We start from the raw sequence: 13181 nt of genomic DNA, 5'->3' as shown, positions 1-13181 counted from the left end.
ATATATATATATATATATATATATATATATATATATATATATATATATATATATATATATATATATATATATATATATATAATAACTGTATATATATATAATAACTGCATATATATATAATAACTGTATATATAAATATATAAATGCATATATATAATATATGTATATATAATATATATATATAAACACATACATATACATATATATACATATATGTATATGATTTATATGTACATTTAACATAATATACATATATATATATGTATATATATATATATATATATATATATCTATATATATATATATATATATCTATATATATATATATATATATATATATATATATATATATATATATATATATATATATATATATATATATATATATATATATATATATATATATATATATATACTATATATGTATGTATACAAAATATACATATATACAACCCTCGGAAATAGGGTCAGCATTCTGCTATGCCAACCTAAAAGTCTTTGAGGTTGGCAAAAAAGTGCCAACCCCATTTCTATGTTTTATGATAACTCCTTTATGTCAAATTTTTTTTGCCAACCTATAATAGCTTGAGGTAAAAAATTGCCGACCTCATTTTTCCTAATTCCGAGGCTTGCATACATATAAATACATATACAGCATATACATAAGGGTATGTCACTTAAAACAAAAATGAGCAAAGAAACTTCTAGCATCAATAGTATAGTGCCAATATAAATAATAAACAAAAATTCAAATAAAAAATTCAAAAAAATTTTTTTTTAACCACCGGGAACTCGTTTTTTTAGGAAAATATCAGATCATAAAAATTCACAAATTTTAAAAAGTCATATCTCAGTGAGTTTAGTTCAATTTGTTGATGTTCTTTGTGTCTAACAAATAATAAATAAATGGTAACATGATTGGCGTTGAAAGATTGAGAGCATATCAGTGCTGATGATGGAAGAGGATCAGGGGTCACATGCCCCTCTTCCCTCATTCTTTCTATAAAGGACTTTTATTTTTATTTAACAAAAATTTTGAAATTTTGGGCATATGATATATTGGAGATATGGAGGACCTTTTTTTTAGTAGTTAATGATTGTGCTTCCCCCAACTTTGAAAACCGTGTTGTCGGCCCTGTATATTTAGAAATGCAAAGTTCTGAAAAGTTGCAGTTTTTTTAAATAGTTATTTCTACATTTATTGCATTGTACAGAAGTGTGCATTATTTTCTACATTTATTACATTAGTACTAAAGTGTACTTTACGTACAATTTACATAATGCACACTTTTCTACTAATGTACTCTTCTGTATGTACTCTGGAAAGAATAAAATACATCACATTCTGAAAAACTTTTGTATTTAAGCATATGTTATCATTTATTCATACTAGCAATCAATAAAACTGGAAATAAATTACTTCCGAACGGTGCATTTATGTACCTCTTACACGAATAATCAGTACGAAAGTGCTTTACTTTTGGTTGATTTCCAGTTTTGTTAATTTTTATTTAATATTAACAGGAATAATGAGTGTTCCTAAAATTACTAGATTCAATTTGGATAAAAAAGAATCAAAGTTTTCACTGTATTTGGGTGGAAGTAATGATCTTAATCCTTCAGAAGCGCCAACTATTAGAGATATCCTGAGGAAGGGTCTTTTAATCCAACAAGAATGTTTGCTCATTGAAAAAGATATTGACAAGTATGTAATGAAAAGTCACATTTAAAGATTGCAGAAATATTGTTTATATTTACTTGTATTTACTAACCTTTAATGATTTGTTTTATTTTTAAGGAGATTTCTGTAAGAGAACTTAGTGTACTTCTTGGTTCTTCAACAGTGGCCAAGATCAAATGCTCTTTTCAAGTTTCCTGTGATAATAAACAAGATATCTTTAGATAATAAACAAGATATCTTTTAGTAGTAAATTTCAAAAGTGAACAGTATGTAAAGACTTGATACATTTGAACCTATTGTGCAGTTGGAACCATTAATCCAGGTCCCTGAAAAAATTTCAAGTTCAATTTTAACAGATTTATCTCTGCTATAAACTGAATACATGTTTGACTATAGGCAAGTTGGACCCAAATCTTAAAAAGGCTAAGTGTGGCAATCTTTCCCATAGCAGACAGTTTACTACTGGAGAAGCTATTATTTTTCTCTATATGTGTGACCATGGTTACTACTGATGATGTGCTAAGAAGATTTCACTTAACTTTAAAATGGGTTTTCAAGTGTATTTTCACATGTGGTATAAAATCAAAGCGAAACACAGTATTGTTAAGGTCCCGGAACACATAGTAACACTGTTAAGAGTGCTGAGAAAACAGGAGAATGAGATAAAAGAAATTGTCACTCCGTACATAAAAAATGGAGTTTATTTTGCTTATTTTGAATCTATGATTCTTTCCCTTATAGCAAGCTCAGATAAGGAATCTAGGAGGTTTGCCATTAAAACCATCAAAGAGATACAAAAAGGTTCGGAGTATGGAGACACTCAATTCAGGCAAAGGAAGAAGGTCCAACTCAATTTGGGAGCTTTATCCATATAAGAACTGATCTACTGGGACAAAGAAGATAAATCAGAACCTGCATTTACTTGTCAAATACCTACAAAAGATCTAGACAATTTTTTAGAGACACCTTTTGAAGTGCATTACTTTCCCATACACACACAGTCTTGTAAAAGAACGGTAAAAGAGTTGACAGATGCATCCGCATCTGTATGTCAGGGTCAGGATGGCTCATTTTTTAAAAGACACTTGAATTTGATTATTTATGTTGTAAATATGTTTCAACATGAATATATATAATTTTACCAAACAAATAGTTAATCTTAATCCCAATTTTTTTTTTTTTCATATCTGTTTAGACACAAATAACATAAAAATCAACCTAAAATTTATTTATTTTTAAGATGTCAATTTTACGGTCTGATATCTTAAAAATAAACAAGTTCCCTGGTAGAGTATTTTTTTTTTCTTTCAAATTTTTATATTATTACTTAATATTACTTGAAATTTCTTAAAAAAAAAAAGTCAGGGGACAGCCCCCCGCGGGTTCCCAGGTGTTGTCAGCCCTATTTAATCTTGGTTTTTAGATGCCAATCATTTTCCCAGTTTTTTTCATGTGTTATACACAAATAACATTAAAATTGGACTGAAATTCACTGAGATAAAAATTTTTTTAATTCTGAAATTTTACGATCTGATGTACGGAAATTTTACGATTTTTTGATGACAAAAAAACCAGTTCCCTGGTAGGTAAAATAAATTTTTTTTTTTTTTTTTGAATTTTTATTTTTTATATATATTGGCACTATAATATTAATGCTACAAGTTTCTTTGTTCATTTTTGTTTTAAGTGGTGTACCCTAATATACATGTATATGCATGTATTATATAATACATGTATATATATATAAACAATATATTAAGTATCCTAATGTATGTTGTACCAAACTGTACATTTAAGTGTGATAAGATTTCATCAGTTGAAAAATAGACTAAAAGACCATTTAGAATGCTATAGTATAATATAATATTGCCCACTGTCCAACAAACTAATTTTAAGTTGATAGATCACATCTTAAAAGATCATCAAATGTCTACCTGAACGTGTAAAATCTTCCAGACTATGTTCAGTATGCTTTGGTTTTATAGGTTTTTTAGAATTATATTATCATTATTACCATTATTGTTTTTCTCATATTTATAGTCTCACATATTAAAATTGATTGTACTAAAGAAAGTTTTTTTGGATGAAACTTGTCTTCCTGCTGACAAATATGCCTCTTACATAACTTCGTGAATTCAGGCTGGCATGGAATCTTTTATTCCCTCTCAACGGTTCCAGGTCAAGCCTCACCCTTCTCCATGGTTTTCCTCACATTGTGCTGCTGCAATCGAAACCGTTACTTCCATATCTATCAGCAAAAGAATTCTTCAGAAAACAGATGTCAGTTTACTATTGCTAGAAATCATTGTTTAAAAATTGAATCATGTTTTTAGGATACTATAGTGGGATAGGATTGGATAGGATACTATGGTAGGATGGAAATAATAGCAACAAGAATATAAAATCTTCAGATATACTCAAGAGAGAAGTATACTTAAGCATAAAATAAAGCATAAAACCATGGTAGGATAGGATTAGATGGAAACAATGCAAACAAGATTATGAAATCTGCAAATATACTTATGAGATATGAATTATTACTAGCAGTTGTAACTGTCATAGAAAGTTTAAATGCCTTTGAGTAGAAGTCTTTTGTGATTTGAGATTTTTTTATCTTCCTACCACTGGATAATCCCAAAAAAGGTTGTTCACAAAGTTTAAGAAGCTACAGCTGAAAAAACTTTTCTTTTATCAGAAATAGTTGATGGTAGTAAAATGAGAATGCATAAACACAATAACTTCCACTTTTCAGAGTTAATTATGCTGAAAACCTTTCTAAATGAAGACAAAGTAATAACTGGTGTGTAATTTTCCAATAAAAATAAAAATAAATCACTCTAGAGTGCTTATTTTAGGCATGAAGATTTTACATTTTTTTCTTAAATCTAATTCACTCCCAACAAAGCTGCAAGCAACCACTATTAAGTTGGGAATTACTATAAAACAAAGAAAAGAAATGGGAGAGAGTTTCAGAGCATTGAAGTACAGGGAAAAAAATTGGAATAATAAAAATTTTAAGAGTATGAAGGGACAGATACAGTAAAAAGATGCAATTAGTTGAGTTGCATTTTTGTAGTCAAGAGTTTTGGATCACAAGCAGAGTTTTGGTTGATGGAACTAGAGATGATGAACTCCTTTATTTAGGAGCAGGTCCAATATTTACCTTGTCTTAATGAGAGAGGATCTCATTATAAGAACCAGTCCAATTATGGCAACAGTATTCAATACAAGGCAATATAAGAAATTTATATAAACAGAGAATGGAATCAGGAGTAAGATAATGGCAAGCACGATATAGAGAAGCAACCTTAGCAGATGTTAACACAGCAATTGATTGTATATATGGTTTCCATGAGAGGTCAGTAGTGAATGATAATCCAAGAAGACGTTAAGTAGAGAACTTAGTAAGAAGTAGTATTTAAAGCAGCATGTTACTTCCATAGGACACAAGACACTGAACAGCTCTAAATGCCTCTTCTGATCCACGAGCTGATCCAATTGTATTTCTAAAATAAATAAAAACTTGCCAATATTACACTCAAGAATGACAATATTAAAAACCTTTTGTTCTGCAAGGTATTTTCATCATTCTTGACTTTATAATGCATACAAATTGACTTACTAAACATAAGATTCTAGACATTTTTGCATAAAATAGGTTTTATAGTAAATTAACACTAAACTTTTCACAGAGAAAGGGTGAGAGACAGAGAATGAGAGAGGGAGAGAGAAAGAGAGAAAGCAAGAAAGAGAGAGAGAGAGAGAGAGAGAGAGAGAGAGAGAGAGAGAGAGAGAGAGAGAGAGAGAGAGAGAGAGAGAAAGAGAAGGAGAGAGAGAATGAGAGAATGAAAGAGAGAGAGAATAAGAGAGAAAAAGAGAGGAATAGAGTCTCACTTAAATATTAATAACAACCAAAGAAATTAGCACTGATCCCTAAAGCAAACCAAAACTATCACTATCTTATTGATTGGTGATGTGACACTTTTATACATAACCATGACAATTGTTACCAGTTATTCTGATACCTCAAAACTCACCATACTAACTCAACTGGTATTTTTTCAAAAGCTTTTTTAAGGTCCACAAATAACATCAACAGATCTTTTTTATTTCTCAAAATCATTCTTGAACTTGCCTTACAATAAATATTGCACATGTTGTTCCTTTTCCTGACTTAAAACCAACTGCATTTATACTTTTTAAACTATTTTAATGTTCAAAAACAGCTTAAACTTATCTATCATAATAATTCATGTTATATAATATATATATATATATATATATATATATATATATATATATATATATATATATATATATATATATATATATAAATATATAAATATATATATATACTATTGGGCAAGCGAGTCCTTAGCTGTAGTAAAGGCAGCTTATTTAGGGAAACTGTGATATAAAACCCCAAGTATAATTACAGGTAAGTGTGGGATGAGCCCATAAAAATTGAGTGATTAAAATTGGGATTAATCTTGTCAGCCCTGATCTGCAAAACAGCTTTATAGTAAGAAAAAAAATTTCTAAAAAAATGCTCTAATTCTTTCATGTTTTCATTTTTAAATAAGGAAATAGCATTCCCAGTGCATTTTAAAGTGCAATTCTAAATTTGCAACATTTATTTTAAGAGTTCTTAATAATTCTCATAAGAGTTCTATTAATAAAAACTGTTGTAACATTTTGTAAGATATAAATAAAATAATTTTTTTTTTACAATATATATTCAAAAATGTATGTTAAAATCTTATTTTTAACTTTGTCAACGACTAATTTGGTGTGAACTCAATACTTAAAAACTATTACTAGAATTCAAGAGCCACAAAACATCTTACATACACACACCTTTAGATAAAGCTTATCATAAAAATAAATTTTACCAGCAAATTTTTCAAGAAGCCTTTTTTTATCTTGACGATCTAAGAATGATGGTCTGAAGATTGAGTATTGTGGAAAGTTCAACAATCCACAATCCCATTCCAACTGAAAAAAAAATACAAATACTACAAATACTTAATAATAATAAATTAGCAAAAAATAAAAGTAATAACATCATTTAAAAGCTAATCAAATAAAAAGTTAAATATTAGCAAAAAATCAAGGAAATACTGAAATTAAAATAAAGCAGTGTTTTAATCAATGATGAGAATAAGGAAAAAAGGGCACACCAGGTTTTAAGAAGTAGCATTATTTCAAATGACAACTATAAGAAATAAAGGCAGACAAAGTTTCAAGGAGGACACTCAAAATACTCACACTTCAAAGAGTTTATATTAAATGATGAATACAGCTATTGTAAGTTTTTATTGCATTTTTATTTTAAAAGTGGTTCATCTAGAAAATACATGGAAACAACAAGCTTGGTCAGCAAATTTTTCGTAACATTTAGGTCTGCAAACTTTTAGTAACATTTAGGAGGTAGAGTTTGATAAAACAAAGATGGGAACAGAGCTATAGGCAATGGTGCATAAATCCTATAAATATATCTTAATTTAAAATTCATGTTATTTTTAATCTTTGCATTGTGATATGACAACTGTCATAACTTCCAAAACCCATCAGCTGGTTTATCATAAAAATACTACATGTAACTTTATATGGGTTATTAAAATACAATTTAACTTCAAAAACCATCAGTTGGTTCATAATAAAAAATACTACATATAACTTTATAAGGGTAATTAAAATATAAGTAAAATTTTAAAAACTCTTTATTCATTAATTTTTTCCATTCCTAATGCTTCAGAATTTCTTCTTTTATTATAATATGGTGTTACAAGCTTTTACGCCTAAGTGAATTAGATTGCAACAAACATCATAATAAAAACTTCAAAAAAGCTTATCCTTTTATATTTAGATTATTATTTTAGATTATTTTGCATAAAAAACTGTGGTTTTTTAAACATTTTAAATTTATTTTTTAGAAAAGAGAGGGAGGGATTTAAAAGTTAGAAAATTAGCCAGTTTTCTAACTTACTGTCATTGCTTTAAATTTCATACCAAAGACAAGTAAGTTCTATCTAATGCACTTCAATTTCAGCTGCAGCAGTAAAATAATAACCTCTCCACAACAGAAAAATAATAGAACTTTCCACAGCAGAAAAAACATGAACTCTCCACAGGAGAAAAATAAAAAACTCTCCACAGCAGAAAAAATGAGCTCTCCACCACAATTAAATATTAAGTACAGTAAGTATTAACTCAGAAAAGTTTTGTTGTTATATCTGTTAACAAAAACTTTTTTTTGCAAATAAATTTTAGATTTCAATGTAATTTTTGAGATATTGTTTTTTTTAAAAGCAGATAAAAATTTATAAGCATGAAAAAATCAAAAATTAAAAAAATAAAAACTTATAAGCATAAAAACACCAAAAACTGGTAAAATTACATTGGATAAAATATTCTAAATTAATAATAAATAAAAATAAATAAAAATTTTAAATTTAATTGAAAGTAATTATTATTAAGTCCTTTATCATTATTTAAAGAATTTTATTAATATAAAAAAATTGATTTAAGATTTATTTTGTCTAACTCAATCATATATTAATAATATGCTTTTATTTGGTTTATACAAGATTTATTTGGTTTAACTTAATCATATATTATTAATATGCTTTTTTTGGTTTATACAAAATTTATTTGGTTTAACTTAATCATATATTATTAATATACTTTTTTTGGTTTATAAAAGGTTTAACTTCCATATTTAATTTTTTTTCATTATATATATATATATATATATATATATATATATATATATATATATATATATATATATATATATATTTATATATATATACATATATATATATACATATATATATATATATATATATATATATATATATATATATATATTTTAATTTACCTCCCCAAGGCTATGTAGAACAATACAGTCAAAGAGGCTGCCTTAGTTGTGATTACAACCCTCTCTCAACTCTATAACTCCAAAACAGGAACCTTGACAAACAAGATTGCTGCGCAGAGAAAAAAGTTGAGCACGGACTTGGTGGGGATCAAACTCGGAACTTCTCTCTTAAGAGGCGAGCGAGTACAAGTTTTGAAACTTTATTTCAAAAACTGACAAACAAGAAACAATTTTTAAAAAGTAAACTATTTTTAAAAGGTAAACATTTGTGGAATTTTTTTTTTTTTATAAAAATTAATTTTCATAAAAACTTGAAGGCTATGTCATAAATAACAATTTATGCTTTCAAATAAATAATCTTATAACAAGTTAAAAATGAATCTTAATGCAATGGTTAATGCAATTTGAGACTGAGAGTCAATATTATTATTATTTGTTGAAAATATTTCAGAATAAAAATTCAGGTTATACAAGAAAATTATAAGTAGGTTTCTAACAACAGCCCAGTTATAAACATTTTTACAAGAGATGTTAAAAAATACCTTTCCTTTGGAGTTAAGATAAAGCCAAAAACTGTCTTTATTTGCACCTGATGTTGACATTTGAGAGTAAAGGCGCACACCACTCTCTTTTGCAATTTGAGCTAAACTGTAATTATATCCATAGTCTATGCGTTTAAAGTTTTCCTACAGTCATAAAATAAATGTATAAAAATTTTAAGCTTTATAGAGAATAAAATAAACTAGATAAAATATAATAGAATTCAAAAAAATATACAAGAGAAAAAAAAATTGTTTAAAAAATTTAAAAAAATGCTAATCTTAGAAAAGTTTAACAATAAATTTATACCATTTACATTACTATATTTTATAGACAAGAAAGAATTCACTTTAGAACAAATTCACTTAAAAATAAACTCAACTATAGAGAATTTAAAATAAAGTTACTTTATTTTCAAAAAAAATAGATGCATAGTGATTTACAATCAGTGATATAATATTATGGTTGTCATGTGGGAAAAGATAACTACTTTCATCCTGCAGAAAGGACAATTCAAAAAAGGATGCCAAAAAGTAGAAAAAAGTAACAATTAGTTGACAGAGCAAAAAGATGATAGGCATAGCAACCATATGATCATTAGTTACAAAAGTATCAATAAAAATAATCTTTGTTGTAATTCTTTTAACTTTTGAAATTATCAAAACCTTTAAAGAACTTTGTTTCAAAGTTTGTATATGAAGTTGGTAATTTGATGAACAAAATAAAAAAATAAAATGTTTGTTGCATTTACACACACAATTTAAAATCTTAAAATCTAAAAAAAGCTTAAATATTTTTGTTTTCACTTTGACAAACAAAATATTATGCATTTTTAAAATGCATAGCAGTGTTCTTCAATTTGTAAAAAAGAAGTTGCTGTATATAAAATAAAATTATAAACATTCAAAATAGACATTACAATGAGAATACAATAAAATGTTTTTCTTTTTAAATCTATTGTTCAACAAATGCCATTTGTTAATAAAAAATATAATGTCAACTAGCAAGAAATGCAAAGAGTAACCAAAACATTGTTAATGTCTTACTCAAGTCGACTGCTAATATTATTGGTACTCTGGTTATAATTGTTAGTTGAATATCTTTTCATATTAGACATAAAACTAACATTAGACCACTGACAATGTGACTGTGAAAAATAAAGCAAAACAAAGTAAATAAGGTTTAACTTCCATATTTAATTTTTTTTTCATAATATATATATATATATATATATATATATATATATATACAGGGTGGGGCAAAAGTCCTGCTACCATTTTGATAACACGCCATCTTGGTTATGTGACGTTTAGATCAGTTTCATTTTAAGCATTGTGTTGCGTAGACGCTCCAGTTTTATAATGGATAAATATATACGCCACAGGAATGAGCAGAAATAGTGACAATATTTATCGAAAGTGATCGTTCCATTATTGCCAGTCAGCGGAAATGGCGTAAAAAATATCCTAATCGTCCAGTGCCCCACAAAACCACAATTTATCGATTACATGCCAATTTTCAATACTAAGGTACAACAGCAGACAGACCTCGTTCTGGAAGACAACGGACGTCTTGTAACGCTGAAAATGTGGCTCTGGTGCGCAATAGTGTTGCAGAGTCTCCAGAAACATCAATTCGGAGACGTGGTTCTCAGTTACACATTTCAGCACGCAGTTCAAGGTGAATTATGAAAACTGTTGAAAATGTTCTTGTATAAAATTCAATTAGTCCATAAATTGCTACCAAGAGATCTTGATTAACGAGTTCAGTACAGTAATGTAATCGTAAGGCTGTCTAGTGAAATTGAAGATTTTTCGTCTAAATTGATAATGAGCGATGAAGCCCATTTTCTTCTCGATGCCCATGTCAATAAACAATATCATTAATTGGAAATATCATTGGTCCCTATTTTTTGAAAATGAACAAGGTGTTCAAGTGACTGTTACTGCAGAACGGTACCAAGACATGATTCGAAATTTTCTTGTGTCTGAATTAGATGAGCAAGGACTAGAGGACATGTGGTTTCAGCAAGATGGGGCCACAGCACACACAGCCCGTTCAACAATTCAATTATTGAATGACGTTTTTCCACAAAGACTAATTTCGCGAAATGGCAATTTAGCATGGCCAGCTAGATCTCCAGATTTAACATCACCAGACTTTTTCTTATGGGGTTTTTTAAAATCAAAAGTTTACATGAATAAGCCCCAAACAACTCAACATCTTAAAGACAATATTCGTCATAAAATTGAAGAAATTCACCCTGAAATGTTACAGGATGTCATGAAAAATGCCTTAAAAAGAGCCAAGAATTGCATAGCGCATAACGGTTACCATTTAATCAATATAATTTTCCAATCATAACAAAAAAAAAAAGTACTAAATAAACTTTTTATGAAAACCAAACTTACTTATCTTTTCTTTGAACAAAGTTATGGGCAATCAAAATGGTAGCTGGACTTTTGCCCCACCCTATATATATATATATATATATATATATATATATATATATATATATATATATATATATATATATATATATATATATATATATATATATATATATATATATATATATATATATATTCTGTCACCTTTTTATAAAGTATAAACCATCCCGCCACCTTTTTATAACTCTCTATATATAACAATGATTAGGCAGGATGGTATTTTTAATTTACCAAACACAATCCTGTTACTTTTTTTTCTCCACTTCGAGCACTGGTTTCACTATAAATCATCAAAATATTTGACTTGATTATGTATCATTAAAGGTTCTGCACTATACCAATCCTATACCATAATGCACTCAATATGGTATTGAACTGATTTAGAGTTCTTGATCAATATAAATAATACTTAACTGACAGCAGTACTAGCAATTCTAACAAAATACCAGCAAATTAACTTTTTAAGACCTTAATTTTACAAAATTTTAGGCCATATGTGTGCCTTGAATTTAACTGAAAGCCAAATTCAGACTTTTATATTGAATTTAACTGACTTATCATGAATTTTGATTGATAATATACACATAATAATTAATATACACATAATAATATTTGTTAAGTTTACAATCATTAAATATCAATCAAAATTTTTTTTAATTAAGTAATTAAAAAAAAAAAAAAGGCAGCAAACTCTTGTTGCAAACCAAAACATTATACATAACATTATATAAAAACATTGTTTTTGTAAAAATACAAAACATATATAAACATTATTACTTTTATAAAAAAGTGATGAGAGTATATTTTCAAATAATCATTTTTTAAAAACAATTTTTTTTTTTTTTTAAATAGCCAGCTTGTAATTAAGCAAAACAAAGTAATTTTTTATTTATTTAAACAAAAATTATACGCCTATAAAAAATAACAACAACTTATGTCTAAAACAAAATTCTAAAATAAAACTTGCTGAACTTTATTTTTAATATTGCATTTCAATATTTAACATTATTAGTAATGTTGTTTTTTTAAATGTTTTTGTTATTGCTGTTGTTGGTTTTACATACTGTTTTATATACTGTTTGTTATTTCATTATTGATGAAATTTTTGTTTACCAAAATCATGCTAATTTTTTAAAATTAATTTTTTAGATTTAAAAAACATTTTGACATAACTAAAAAACATGCACATTTGATTGATCACAATATTAAGGAAAGATTATTAAAAATAATTACATTTATAATAATTTTTCATAAACAGAATTTTAAATATAAAGTATGTGGGATAAATATTTATATAAAAGAAAAAAAAGAATACAATAAATTTGATTTGATAAATACATAATAAGTTATTAAACTTAAATTTATCATGATATATTAAATTTATAAATAAACTTGTATTATAACCAAAATTTTTATGCCATTAAAATATTACACACAGCAGAACCAGCATCCTTTCGAGTTGTTCCAAGGCATGTAAAGAACACGTCTTGTCCCACAAAATACTTTTTAACAGATTCACTGTTCAGATTTTCCATGTCTAAAAAATTTAGTTTATCTTTAAAATTTTGTAGCATTGCAAATAATGAACAATTTTATCTAATGCTAAAATATCAAACTAAAGTTAAGA

At 26.9% G+C, this 13181-nt stretch overlaps 1 protein-coding gene across 2 annotated transcripts in view; it reads right to left on the bottom strand.

Annotated features, from left to right (window-relative positions):
* LOC100201769 (uncharacterized) overlaps nucleotides 1-13181 on the bottom strand; it is a 31340-nt gene that overhangs the window by 10703 nt on the left and 7456 nt on the right. For both annotated transcript variants that reach the window (XM_065816283.1, XM_065816282.1), the window contains exons 3-5: nucleotides 12991-13091; nucleotides 9107-9250; nucleotides 6574-6676 (exon numbers count right to left, since the gene is read on the bottom strand). In XM_065816283.1, coding sequence (XP_065672355.1) covers nucleotides 6574-6676; nucleotides 9107-9250; nucleotides 12991-13091 — 348 coding nt within the window. The remainder of the gene's footprint in view (nucleotides 1-6573; nucleotides 6677-9106; nucleotides 9251-12990; nucleotides 13092-13181) is intronic.

The sequence above is a fragment of the Hydra vulgaris genome, chromosome 13 (assembly GCF_038396675.1).
Source record: "Hydra vulgaris chromosome 13, alternate assembly HydraT2T_AEP".
Lineage (NCBI taxonomy): Eukaryota > Metazoa > Cnidaria > Hydrozoa > Anthoathecata > Hydridae > Hydra > Hydra vulgaris.
The sequence above is the reverse complement of the archived record's forward strand: the minus strand, read 5'-3'. Positions and strand labels throughout refer to the sequence as shown.